The 14,174-nt window shown below is 46.9% G+C and overlaps 1 protein-coding gene across 10 annotated transcripts in view; it reads left to right on the top strand.

Moving 5' to 3' along the window:
* LOC102369805 (poly(rC)-binding protein 3-like) overlaps nt 1–14,174 on the top strand; it is a 322,632-nt gene that overhangs the window by 237,446 nt on the left and 71,012 nt on the right. For all 10 annotated transcript variants that reach the window (XM_025198321.1, XM_025198316.1, XM_025198320.1 and 7 more), the window contains 2 exons: nt 5,814–5,837; nt 5,933–5,965. In XM_025198321.1, the coding sequence (XP_025054106.1) occupies nt 5,814–5,837; nt 5,933–5,965 (57 nt within the window). The remainder of the gene's footprint in view (nt 1–5,813; nt 5,838–5,932; nt 5,966–14,174) is intronic.

Raw genomic sequence — 14,174 nt, 5'->3', positions numbered from 1 at the left:
GTCTGCCTAGATTGAATCGATTTGCAAGTGAATAGACATTCACTTTTGAGTCTAGAAATGCAGGCACATGCCTGCAGTGGCTCAGGCTAGAAGCTGGGGGGTGCTAGGACAACCCTTCCTTCCCTTCCTCAACAGCTGCAGGGCTGGAGGGAAGCTGACCTGTGGGGCATGGCCAGGCCCCTGGCAGGTGGCTAGGTATGATTGGGGAAGTGTTTAAACCCCCACCCAGGCCTGTAGGGACCCCAGTGGAGTATGTCTGGAGGGGAAGGGAGGAAGCAACCCTTGCCAGGCTCCTTCCTGAGGCAAGACACTGGCCTAGGCTGCACCTCAGACAAAGAGGGATTAAACTCCCCTATCTCCCCTCTCAGGCATGGGCATGGGGACCCCAGCTGGGATATGCTCAGCTTTCCCCCATGCTCACTGTTCTTGTGGTGGGGAGCCTGGCCAGAGCCGGCCATCATGGTCCTTCCATCCTCCTGGCACTGCAGCTATGGCTGGGGCTGCAGGGCTGAGACTGTGGGGCTGAGCTGGGCCAGCCTGCAGGTACTGCTGAGGGCAGACACAAAGGGGCCAGCCCAGGCTAGGCCGCAGGGGCCAGGCACTTCCCAGAGGGCTGCAGTTCGGGCTGGGGGCTGCAGGAGCTGCACAGCCAGATTGCTCCCAGCTCCCCATGCCCAGGCCAGGCAGGGCTGTCATGGAGCTGCAGCTGACTGGGAAGGGTCTGGCAGGGCCAGCCCGGGCCAGGCCTAGGGGGAAGGGCTCTTCCCACTGGGCTGCAGCTCTGTGACAGCCGGGCTCAGTGGCATGGGTGGCAGCTGCTGAGCAGCAGGCTACCCAGGCCAGCTCAGAGGCACCAGCAGGCCCACATCCTGGTAGCTGCCTCTGCACCCCCTATCCCACCTGGTAGCTGCAGCTGAACCACAAGCGGGGCTGCTCGGCCTCCCTTACCTCCAGCTGCCGCTGCTGCCCCTGCCCCTGCCCCTGCTACACCACTCTGGATGGGTAGGTAGGAAGCTTGAGCCCAGTAGCTTCTGCCCAGTGCATGGAGCTCAGGCTCCAGCTCCCAGCTCCCCATACCCAGGACAGGCAGAGCAGAGCCTGGCCAATGAGCTGCCCCTGCAGGTGGGCAGAGTGAGTAGAAGGCAGTCAAGAGCTGGAGCCAGATCTCCATGCACTAAACTGAAGTTTCCTCCTCTTCCACCCTCCCCCACTACCCAGAGTGGTGCAGCAAGGGGTGGAGTGGGTGGAGGAGGAGCCACTGGAGGTGAGGGGAAGCTGCGCATTCGCTGGGGCCGGCAGGACTTCTGTTTCCCTCACCTCCAACTGCAACTCCTGCTCCTGCCACGCCATGCCTGCTCACAGCAGCAGGTGCTTGGAGCAGGCTGCTGTGGGCCGGTGCAGTTCCTGCTCCTGCGATGCCATGCCATGCCAGGCCCGGCTGTCATGGGGCCACAGGCAGCTGTGAAGGGCCCTGACCCTGAGGCCTAGCCAGGGCTAGCCCCTCCGGGTCCCTCCTAGCTGGCTGCTGCTCCATGACAGCCCTGCCTGGCCTGGACACAGGGAACTGGGAGCAATCTGGCGGCAGAGCTCCTGTGCACCAGCCCGAGCCACAGCTCACTGGGAAGGGTCTGGCCCCTGCAGCCCAGCCCAGCCCAGGCTAGCCCCTCTGTGTCCACCCTTAACAGTGCCCACAGGCCAGCCCAACTCAGCCCCACAGCCCCAGGCATGGGCAAAGCTGGCTCTGGAGTTGCCCCCACTCCTACCGCTGGAGTGGGGAGGGCAGAATAACTGACAGGGGTTGCTTCAGCCAAGCAGACCCTGACTGGTGGTGGGACAGGGGATGGAGGGGGATATTAAATCCCCCTCCCTTCCCTATTTGCTTCAGGCTGTGTATGGGGCTAGCCATGCCCTGCCCCCTCCCTCCCCTGTCACTGCTTGAGCAGAGAGGGGGAATGCCTGACAGGGGCTGCTACACCCCTGCAAGTTGGACCCTGGTTGCAGTCCCCCACTGGGAGGTGGGGGAATAAACACCTTCCCTGCTGCCTTGGCCTCAGGGGATCATACCAAGCCATGCCTCTGTCCCCACTCCTGAGCAGAGGGGCAGAGCCAGCCCTGGTGTCCGGAGCAAAGAGCCCAGTTCAGCCCAGGGCTGCAGAGTATGCTGGGATGCTGGGTGACTCTGGTTTAACTTAAACCAGAAAGGGGTCTGGGACAAAAGTTGCGTAAACCAGTTTGACCCAAATCTACAGTCAACCAGGTTTATCTTAAACCAGTTTGGGGCACTTTGAAACTGGTTTATGTGCACTGAACTTATGTACTGTTACAGGTTTAACCCAGTTTCTGATCACTTAAACTAGTTTATGTGTAGCTTCTGTCCCTAGCCAATGAGACTTGAGCCCATACTGAAGTGCCTTGCTGATCTCAGGGTCCTCCACTCAAATAACATCTGTCTTTATAGTTGTACAGGCAGCTTGAGGAGTCATTAGCTCCAGCTGTTTCATTTTGCATCCATATAAATTATTCTCTAGAAAGAAGCAACAACTTCTACAAGGCTGCATAACAGTGAGCCTGGGGTAGAACTGTGCGAAGCTTCGGTCACTGATTTAATTCAGCAGAGATTTGGCCCAATTTGGTGGCCGAATCTCCAAATCCAGATTGAATCAGGAGGCCCTTTAATCTCTCTGAACCAAATCAGAACCCTCCGAACAGATTCAGAGAGATTCAATGATTCAGACATAGATACAGTTTTAAATGTTTTTTCTACATACCTCAAGGTACCAGGCAGCTTGTGAATGCTGAGATTCTGGGGTAGATGGAATATCCCACAGGAGCACAGGGGGGTCTCCAATTTGCTCAGCAATGGACCCAGAAGTAGACCAGAAGCACTTCTGGTCCACTTCCATGTCTGCTGGGGAGTACACGGGGTACCCTCCCCCAACTCCCTAGCTTGGCAACTGGTGCCTCTTGGGTCTGTGTGGGCATCCAGGGTCCCCCCACAACCAATCTTTGAGTCAGGGCAGCACAGGGGGTCCCCCTGTGCTCTCAGCGGCGGGACCAGAAGTGGACTGGAAGTACTTATGGTCCACTTCCGGGTTCGCCGCCAAGCACATGGTGGGGCCCCCCACGCTCCTGTGGAATGCTGCATCCACCCCAGCATCTCAGCATCACAAGCTGCGCCTGGTACCTCGAGGTACGTAGATAAAACATTTAAAGCTGTGTCTATGGCCAAATCTATGAATCTCCAAATCAGCATCAAATCTTCAGGTTCAGATTTGGCTGAATCGAATCCGGGCAGTGATCCGAATCAATGAATCAAATCACTCTCCCCAATTGAGGCCAAATCCAAATCCGAATTGAATACAGCCCATTTTGCACACCCCTAGCCTGGGGCTCTTTTAAGGGAAAAACAGCAGCAGAAGGAGCCTCAAATGGGGAAGCCCATTCATTATGAGGTACAGACGAGCAGCTCCCCAGGGATTTATGGGTTATGAGTGCATAGTGCAGGGCTGGCTGCTCGGTAATAGTATAACAGGGTAGAGCCCTGCATAGGAGACAAAACACTGCTACAGCAGGTAGGCAGCAACAGTAAGCTGCCCTGGAGTTAAGCCACTAAGCCTAAGTAGAAAAAACCTGCAGGTAGCTGGCTGGGGAAGCCACATGACCAGAAAGGGTCAAGGCCTATGAGGCACATAAGCCCAGGGCCTGATTCAGAGCAGTCAGTCTAACCCTGGAGACCGAAGGTAGAAGAACTCAGCAAAGAGATGGCTGTGGCTGAATGCCTAACTGAGATCTGGCTATGCCAGAGAACAGCAAGTAAGGGTCTGGAAGCTGGCAGGAGACTAGGATCCAGGCTGAGCAGAGGTTTTGGTATACAGCTAGTAGACTACGTGTTTAGTTATAGTCAGATTGCTTATGTCTTCCATTTAAGTTTTAACCAGCGGTTTGGTTTGGGACTATCAGCAGCAAGAGGAGGTCCCAGTACTATCACAGAGGCTTGGTGAGGCTTGAGCCTGCCAGAAGCAAGTAACAAGCTACAGTGTAGCCCAAGAGGGCAAGAACCAGGACCAGGCGCCCAGGGACAGAGGGAGAGAGACAGAGACAGCATCAGGGCCCCAGTGCCCTAGAGAAGTGGAACTGGGGCCAAAGGCCCAGTGCCTGAGAAGGGCAGGACAAGAAGACATAGAGGCTTGGAGAGGCATAAGACTGAACTCAAGCCAAGAGTGTACTGAAATGATTGATTGGAAATGCCTGTGAGGTATGGGCAGGCCTGTAGGGGAGATCAGAGGCCGTGAATAGTCCATAAGGCAATGGGTGCCCTGGGGGCATGGATGGGCCAGACAGACCCACCTAATGTGAGGGGTAGATAGGGATCAGCAGGGTCCAAGAAGGACCTGCTGGCAGGAAGACATACCAAGGCTCACTGTAGGAATGAAAAGGGAGGGCAGCCTCCTTTTTCAATCTAACCAAGTACCTCAAGGCATGGCAGGTGGCAGAAAAGGGAGGGTACCCTAGAGCAGGGGCAGGCAATTATTTCAGGTAGAGGGCTGTTCACTGAGTTTTGGCAAGCCATTGAGGGCCGGATGACAGGCAGCCAGGGGCAGATAAATATTAATTTTCTAGATTTTGTAGGGGCCCCACAGGCCGGATAGAATGGCCTGGCAGGCCGCATCCGGCCAGGGGGCCACATTTTGCTCACCCCTGCCCTAGAGCCAGAGCAGTGCAGGAGTTGCAAGGCCACCAGGGGGCATTACAGCCATGCCTGGGACTTTTGGTCCTGTTACAGTCCATTGCTCCAGTCTTGAATTGTGGGGAAGAAGTTAGCAAACCTTTGTCATGAGTCTTTTAAGATGCAATGGTTAACCATTTATGAAATCTCACCTGGGAGGCTGTAGTGCAGTATGTAACAGGAGAAAGCGTTAGCTGCAGTGTTCACACCCTAGATTGGAGAAATCATGTCAGACACTTCTTTTGAACCATGGAAGCCAATTTTGGAGCCTAAATATAGTATAGTTTCTCCCTTTGCTGCAATATTTCCCCATTCAGATCACCCTCTTGTAACTGATGCAGTGCTCCAAGTTTTTCTCTTCTAGTTATTAGATTTGATTTGGGTCCCAAATACTTTCATAAAACCCTGATTTAAAAGTCTTCGCTGTGATTTGAGCTTGCAGTTCATCCTCTCATTGTACATTTGAAGTAGTGTTTCCGGATGTCATCTACTACCCCATACACCATTCTGGTAACTTGTTAGTGATCCTCAGCATCTCTGACAGGCGATTATCAATTACTTGTTCTGCAAGTGCTTAATGGAGAGACTGGGAAAGACAAGCCCCACCAGGTGTTTATACAATAACTCCTGATTGTGCGGTAATCCACCTCTATCCCTCTTGTTGAAAAGAAAACAAGCATCAGCCTTCAAACTGATCACCAATGAGCTCAAAGAAGCTTGTATCTACCCAGTTTTCCCAGTCAATTATTGAGCTCAATCATTTCTGAATCTCTCATTCTCCCAAATAGGATATCAGTATTTATCATGAAAGAATGATGCATTAGATAAGGCTTATGTGCGGTGCACAGGGGCTTTTCTTTTGCAGGCAAAGCTTCTGTGTGTATATACATTGCAAGAGTGAGCCATTAGTCCATTCCTTCTTATTATATAGTGCATGTTAATATTTATCACAAAAAAATAATTAAATTTGTCAGAATATGGCTGGTTTCAGCATAAGATTTAGAAAAATACTGTTTAACAAACAATATCCATTCTTTAAAAGACTCTTACAAATCATTATCTCTCTCTCTCTCTCTCTTTGTTTCAGGAGGTTGGAAGCATTATTGGAAAGGTCAGTAATTTACTTTTTTTGATTTCACGTCACAATATTTTATATCAATTGGCCATGGCCATATGGACTAACTTTTTTTTCTATTGCTTTAATAGAAAGGAGAGACAGTTAAGAAGATGAGGGAGGAGGTAAGATATAAACTTTGATATCTTTACTTTTATTTCTTCCTATTTCAGAGAACATAGCAATGTAGCATAGCAACATGTGCATGGAACAAGAGTGCCACCAGGTGACTGGCAAGATAAAGATGAGCTCCTTATTATAATCCTTACTTTAATACATAAATATACAAGCCTAAATAATCTACATTTTTGTTAATGTGGACTTCCCCTAAAGCCATCTTCAGTTTTTCTATTTCCTTTAGAAGACACTAACAATAGATCATTTCTTTCATGATACATTTGCAGCTCTATGGCCCCCTCTAAAAGTTACAGGTATCACACAATTAACTGGTTATTAACCTTAAGACTAGCTACATGGGCAAAGTACTTATCACACAATAAATAGCTCCTACCAGCTACAAAGTTAGACCTCAAAAATGTGTACTAACTTAATAGCTGGTTGTGTTAAGCTTTAATTTGCACATGTAGCAGGGTCTCCACTGCAGCTGGGAGCCCCATCAGCTAACAGGGTTCCCAGGCTCGGAGGTGCACCATGCCCAGCATGAAACCTCCAAGCCTTGAGGATCATGGCAGCTGCAGTCACCCAAGCCTGAGGTCTTCACACACCCCTGAGCCTTGGAAACCGTGGCAGCTGAGATCATCCAGCCCCAGTTGTGCGTGGGTCACCCTCGCAGCTGGGAGTCCCTCAACTGAGGTGGGCTCCCAGCTGCAGGAACTTGCTTCTTGCCAGTGCAGGGGGAGTCCAGTCTTGGACTCCCCCTGCACCAGCAATAAGGTGTGATGAGATCTAATGTGTGATCCCACAATCATACCTCCTGCCATACACACATGGCATGGCAGGAGGTATGAGTGTGTGGATCACACATTAGATGCCATCCCTTTACCTGCATGTGTAGAGAGAGGCTACTGAATCAGGGGGGCAGGTAGCCAGTTGGACTCTGTATATCACAGAAACACTAAGGATATGATTACAGCACAATCTTGAGACACCCCTTGCCAGGGCCAGAACTAGAAGCAGTGTAACCCCAGTAGTGTAGCACTTCACATGAACCAGTGTTCTGTTATCCTGGGCACACAAACGTGGCAGTAATACTTCCAGTTAGTGCAGAACTAATATCTCTCACCAGGAGTGTCTCATCACCAGGGATCTGGGCTTTTTCTTTCCCATAGAAAAACAGAAAAAAAACATGGATTTCCCCTTTACCAGAGAGAAATGCAGATTTTTCATTTTAACAGATAAACATGTGGATTTTGCTCTTTTGCAAAGAGCTCTTTGCAGGCTGGCAGAGTTCCAGCCTGCAATGGGCTGGGGGGGATCAGGAAGAGGATGATCAAGCAGGGGATGCCATGTGCATGTAGCATATATGGCTGCCAGACAGCCTAGAGACCAGACCCTGAAGGTAAGTCTGGAGGGGTGGGAGATATGGGCTGCCATAGGGATGGAGGGAGGGAGTTGGGTAGGGCTGGGGCTACCGCCCACCTGGAGAATACATGGGGCTTAGGGCCCACGGCTACAGCAGGGCTGAGGCTGTGGCTTGGGAGTGAGGGCCCTGGACCTGCGTCCTGATAAGCAAAGGGGGCAGGGGAAGCTCTGATTTTCCATGATAAAAAATCCAAAATCAAATGCCAAAATATATAGGTACTTAGAATTTATTTTACTATAGTGATTGTGACACTGGTAGGCTTCCAAATTGCTTTAAAATTATAAATATATCAATAAAACATTGTGTTCAGTTGATACCTATACATATAGTGGCATTTCATTTTAATTGTGGATTTGGGGGTGTTTATCAGAGATTTTGCGATATTTTTATTTTTTTTTATCAGGGAAAACCAGGATCCCTGCTCATCAGTGTTCCTGTGTACTTAGGAGCCACCTTAAAAAAAAAAAAAAAAAAAAGAACCAAGTGGAAATGGAGATTCAAAACACCCCAGTCAGCAGCTATCTAATTTCACTAGACAATTCCCTTTTTAATATGAAATGCTTCTGGGGATGTGCAGTTCTGCCTTGTATGCCTACGCAGCGCTGCCCTGGTCTGACCATTTAGCCCCCTGTTGAGCCTCATTCATCTCCAGAACCCAGGCACTGTGGCATGTGAGAACCCTAAGGGGCCAAACATGCTTTGATCATATCTAATGCATGCTGACAGCCCTGAGTTTAGCATAGAGCACAGCAGCCATGGTCACTTTAATTTACAAAATTAAAGTAGTCAATGCCAAGGGTGCCCACTTTTGACGTAGTACCTGGTGGGCAGAGCTCTCAACCAGGAAGTAAGAGACCTGAATTCTCCTTTGCCTGAGGTGATTCAAACCCACGTTTCAATTGTGTCCTCATCACTAGGCTATTCAGGAGACTGAGTGGGGGAAATGTTTTTCCATCCCTCCTATTGAAGTTAGACTGCTGTGCAGAATGGAATACAAGATGGGAAGTACCCCCCTCCCAACATACATTTAACCTACAAACTGATGATTGGGGCATTCTACTGGCAACTGGGACATATAGCTTAAATCTCCTCAGGCTGAGAGTGGTTTGGAACCCAGGGCCCCCATGTACCAGGCAAATTCTCAAACCACTAAGATATTGCATGTAAGATGGGCAGTAGCAATATCCTGCAGAACCTTCTACTGCTGCATTCTAAAAGAGTGAGTCCTGCTCAGTTCTTTCAGTTCTTGTAGGCACTGGCCATTAGGAGTGGATTCCAGGCTCTGGATCCCAAACAGACAAGGATACCTTGCTTTCAGCCCTGCCCCAGATGCCCCGACATCTAGAGAGGGATGGGATGGGGTTTTAAATATACTGTTCTTGTTACCATTTCCTATTAGCTAATTCTAGACAACTCCTTACTCAGCATGTGGGTTTTTTGCATGGTGCATGCACTTAAAAGGAAACTAGGTTTGGACTCCATTCTGGGGGCTACATTCATAAAAATTAGGCACTACAGTGCCTAATTTATAGGAACTTAAGTCTTTTATGGCATATAGCTGCCATGCTTCACTCTCCCGCTGGCACAACTTAATAACTCCAGACATGAGCCCAAACTGCAAAGTTTGGCTCCACATCTAAAGTTTCCAAAGTTTGGCATTAGAGGGATCCCAGGATTTATACTGCTACACTACAGAGCAAGGACAGAGTCACAAAATTCACATCTGTATCCAAACTGCCTTAAAGCAGAAGGTTTCACCATCAACCTTAATTACTCCAGCAGTAGAAGAGGGTGTGAAAGACCTGCTGGCTGGTGACTTCACACTTAGTGGAAGGATGCAAAAAAGTCACGTACAAGCACACATGCATGCACACGCACACACACATGCAGAGATGTGGGGCAGAAAATTTTCCAGAAAGTTTCCCACTGATTTATTTTTCCATGGGAAATTTCCAAGTTCTAAAAATTCATTGTTTCATAAAATTCACTAGTAACAATGAATGGATGCCATTGGCAGTTTCTAAGTTGTAATTAATGTTTTTCGGGTGGTTATCCCTAGGAAGTGTGTGAGAGAGTACATATATGTTTTATTGATTTGTAAACAGGAGGGTAGATACACTCACATAATAATCCAAACCAAAAATCAAGTTATGAATTCACCTAATTGGCTGTGCAGGTCAAATCAAAACCAAAGCTAAAATTCTTATTTCATCTCAGATTACAAGTGAAAGCAAAACCAAAACTAAAACTGTGATTAATTTGTGTTTCACTTTCAGTTCAGCAAACACACAGAGCAGTGTCTCATTTCTTTTCTTGAGTTGGGGAAGGTGGAAGTGTTTGCATAAGATCTGTTAGTTTTGTAGTGCTTTTGGTTTGAAGTAGTCATAAGAATGCCTAATCAGAAAAAAAACATAGTGTGTGGCATCATTATAGTGAAGTTCAAGCCACTGAAAGAAGGAAGAAAGTTGGTAGATGTTAAGTATTGTGGGCAGGAGTATGCTAACAATGCAACAAAAATGAAGAAACAGTTAATAACATGTAGAAACTGTCCTGAAAGAGTACAAGCCATATACAGAAAGCTAATACAACGAAGTAGTGGACAACATTATCTGAGAAAAGTCTACTTCAGGAATCCTATGTAAGTAAACAAATTAATATGTTAAACAACACACAGTATAGGCTTGCATCTATAGTGTTTTAAAATATTATAATTTTATAAGTTGTTAATGCAACTCTGGACTATTAATAATTAATTTATTTATTTCAAATATTTGGCCAGTAGCAGAGGCCAGACTATACTTCCCTTTGGCTCTGCCATCCCAGGGCAACTGAGCAGCAAGTTTAGTAGCAGAGTGCTCTTTCTGGCAGGGAGTGGGGAAGCAAGCTCCCTGCCACTTCTCCTTCTGATGGATGAGGCCAGACTAGAATAGGCTAAAATAAAAATCTTTTCCCCCTTTTGCTGCAGGAACTTGGTAGCTCAAGTAAAATAGGAGATTTGCAAAAAATGAAAATGTTGAGCTGCCAGGTCTGGGGGAAGAAGAAGCAGGATTCTTGCTTTAAAGATCACTGTCACCAGATATGTGATCCACCATGAGTAACTGTTCAAGACAGTCACGCTTTTTATCAAGCTTTGTGGACAAAATGTCAAAAGAAGATCAAGAAAAAGCAGATGACACATTAGCTTGAGATATATTTGCAAGTGGTACACTTCTTTCTATAACTGAAAATCAATACTGGAAGGAACATTTCAAACTAATTCACCCATCATATAAGTTACCATCACATTATCACTTATCACATTCTCTCTTAGAAAGAGAGTATGACAGAGTTCAAATAATGGTTATTCAAAAGCTTGGTCAAGCAGGATCACTGACTCTGATGTCAGATGGATGGACTGATATACAAGAAAATCCTTTATTGAACGTTGTTAGCAACACCTGAACCAATATTCCTGAATGCAGTTGCCACCAAATGTTCTTATCAGACAAGTGAATACACAGTCAAATTACTGAGTGAAGAAATTGAAAGTGCAGGTCCCTCCAGGGTACAAGTCCTGGTAACTGATAATGCGAGTAATATGAAAGCTGCACAGCAAATATTAAAGGCAAAGTATCCTCATTTAATAGTATTTGGCTGTCTTGCTCATGGGTTGAATCTTCTGGCAAAGGACATAGTAAATGTGAATACAATTAAGATAATATTGGCAAACTGCAAAGCAATTGTGAAGTATTCAACAATCATGGTGTTGCTAATCAGACTTCATAGAAATTACAGAAGAAGAAGCAGGGGAAGGAAAGGGCACTTCTATTGCCAAGAGAAACTAGATGCGGCTCAGCTACAAAGTGTTTACAGAGTTTGCTGTGCACAAAGAACTGTTTGCAGTGTGCTTCAATAGATGACACAGTATCCCAAATTATTCCCATGAACATTCGGAAACAGATTCTTGACAACGATGTGTTCTGGGTTTGAGTTCAAAGAGCATTCAATTTGCAACTACCACTTTCAGTATCTATTAAGAAACTTGAAGGAGATACACCAAGCCTTTCAAATATTCCAGAAATATTCAGACAACTGAATGAAAATCTAATTGAGCTTTTGCCTTCTTCACGTGTATTCAAAAAAGAAGTAGTAAAACAAATGTTTACTAAGACATCTGAGTTTTGCTCTCATCCATTTCATCTGCCAGCAAACCTTTTGGATCCTCAACACAGAGGACAACATTTATCAGAAGATGAATTATCTCTTGCCCTCGATACAATTATGGAAGTAGCTAAGAATGTTCCCGACATCAAAGAAATAGATATAATGACAGACATTGCTGAGTACCGCACAAAAGAAAACTTTGGAGCAAAGACATCATTTGGTGGGCAGCAGAGAATATGTCTCCTCTCACATAGCAGAAGGGATACTGTTACACCCAACTGTTGTCCAGGATTGCTCTAAGGATCCTAAGCTTTCCACCAACAGCAGTGTCTTGTGAACGGAACTGGAAGGCTTTCAGCTCAATCAAGACAAAAAAGAGGAATAGATTAACAAATGAACACACTGCTAAGCTTGTTTCTTTTTCTCAAAATCTCTTGCTTCTGGAGAATCAGTCAGAAGCACAATTAGTGAAGAAGTTGCAGTGATGATAAGTTGCCCTTGCCATAGGCTCATTGGTAAAACCATCCTTTGGTGAAAGAGAATATGGTTCAAGTAGTCCTGAATCAGATTTGCCTCAGTCTGATTCTGAAATGGAACTAATAAGTAGTGCAAGTGATTCTACGGATAGTGACAGTGAAACTGGAGGTACCGCAATGACCTCAGTGGAAGAAAGTTAAACTCTGTTGAAGTAGATGAGTGGACAACCATGGCATATCATGCACAGTTCTTTGGGTTGCTAAAATTAGTGTCTCAACAGTTTTCAGTGCCTTTGGTTTTTTTCTTAAATTTAAAAAAACAATGTAAGGGAAGTACATGCTATTGTGTATTGTCTTTGCATTTTTACAAGTACTCCAATAAAAATAATTTCTTTCCACATAAAGCTTTGAATTTTTTTTAATATAACATTTAAACCACATTAAGTGGGCTGTGTTTAATTTTTTTCCTAATCAAATATTTCAGTTCAAATACTTGTCGCTAGTAGGACATAAAATTAATTTGGGGTACTTTTTTAGTTTTATTTACTAAATATAAGTCAAATAAACATGCTAAATCAGATCATGCTCTATTTAGAGCATTGGAACATTTTCTGGAAAATTTTCCAATTCAGTATTTTCTGGAAAACCCATATCTCTCCACACGTGAGCAAAAAGAAGGGTGCCTAAACACACGCTTCAATGCATTCTAATTAGAACAGGTTGAAGCAGACTCGATTAATCGAGTTTGCCGGAGCATTCTAATTCGAATGCTCCAGCTTGCTACAGCATCTCATGTATTCAGCATCCCACATTTCAAAGTGGCAGGGGAGGCACTCATTGTTGAGCTTTAGTTAAAGCACCCCTGCAGCTATTTTGAAATGCAGGATGATGAATACACAAGATGCTATGGCATTTTAATTAGAGCAGCTCCTGAGAGCCCTCACCCCAGAGCATGTGTATAGGCATCTGAAAAGACTAAGTCAAAACTGATATCATATAAACATCGGTCTAAGTTATCTCCTCCATTCTGGCTTATAGGTTTGCTTCCCCTCATGGCTGTCTGTTCCAAACCATAGCTGACCTGTCCACACTAGAGCTTCGGTCACTGATATGATTTGGAGGTGATTCAGCCCAATTCAGCGGCCGAATCCAAACCAAATCAGGAGACCCATTAATCTTTCTGAATTGAATCGGAAGCCTCCATAGACACAGCTTTATGTTTTTCTACGTACCTTGAGGTACTAGGCGCAGCTCATGAATACTGAGATGGTGGAGCATCCCCTGGTATGGCAACTGGTGCCTCCTGGGTCTGGAGGGGCACCCTGGGTCCCCCTGCAGCCCGTCACCAAGCTGGGGTGAAGCAGCAGCAGCAGCAGCTGAGGGTGTGCAGCTAGAGATGCATCAACAGCAGGCAGAGTCATTGAGTGCCTGGGGCAGATGAAACTGACCCACTTAACCAAATACCCCTGCCATCCAGTTTTCAGTACCCAAAGTCTCCTCCCATCCAGCAAGGTTTTGCTCAGGAAATAAAACTTGTTAGCAGGGCTGTATGAGGCTTCAGTAGCTTATTTGATTCGGAGGAGATTTGGCCCAATTCGGGGACCGAATCTCCAAAGCTGAATCAAATCAGGAGACCCAGTAAAAGCTCCAAATCAATTTGAAGCATCCAAATCAATTCAGAAAAGCTTCAGAAAAGATTTGGCCAATTTGGAGATTTGGCCATAGACTAAACAGGCAGCTGACAGCTGCCTCCAGCTGGTAAATCTGTTGGGGTTGGGAGAAGGGGGAGGGAAGGGGCTTGAAGGAGGGAGGGACTGGAGCTGAAACAAGCTGCCCAGCTGGGGTAAGGAGCCTGGGACTCAGGGAGGGGGGTGGAGTGGGGTGTGGGATGCAGGCACGGCAGTGCTCAAAACAGGGGCTCTGCCTTGCTACTGCTGGCTCAGCCTGGGCGGTGTGGGCAGCATGTGGGTGCAGCTCGCTCCAGGCAGAAGGGGGCAAGTGGCAGCAGAGCATAGCCCTGACTCCCAGTGCTGCTTCCTCCTCACCCCCCCATGCTGACTGGCAAGTGGTGGCAGAGTCCCTGCTCCCAGCGCTGATGCAGGTGTCGCAGCACTGGGAGCAGGGGCCCCGCTGCCACTTGCCCAGCCGGCGTTGTGGGGCGGGGGGGGCGTG

This window comes from Alligator sinensis, unplaced genomic scaffold (assembly GCF_000455745.1).
Source record: "Alligator sinensis unplaced genomic scaffold, ASM45574v1 scaffold428_1, whole genome shotgun sequence".
In the NCBI taxonomy this organism is placed as follows: domain Eukaryota; kingdom Metazoa; phylum Chordata; order Crocodylia; family Alligatoridae; genus Alligator; species Alligator sinensis.
Note: the sequence above shows the minus strand (reverse complement) of the source record. Positions and strands in the feature narration are given on the sequence as shown.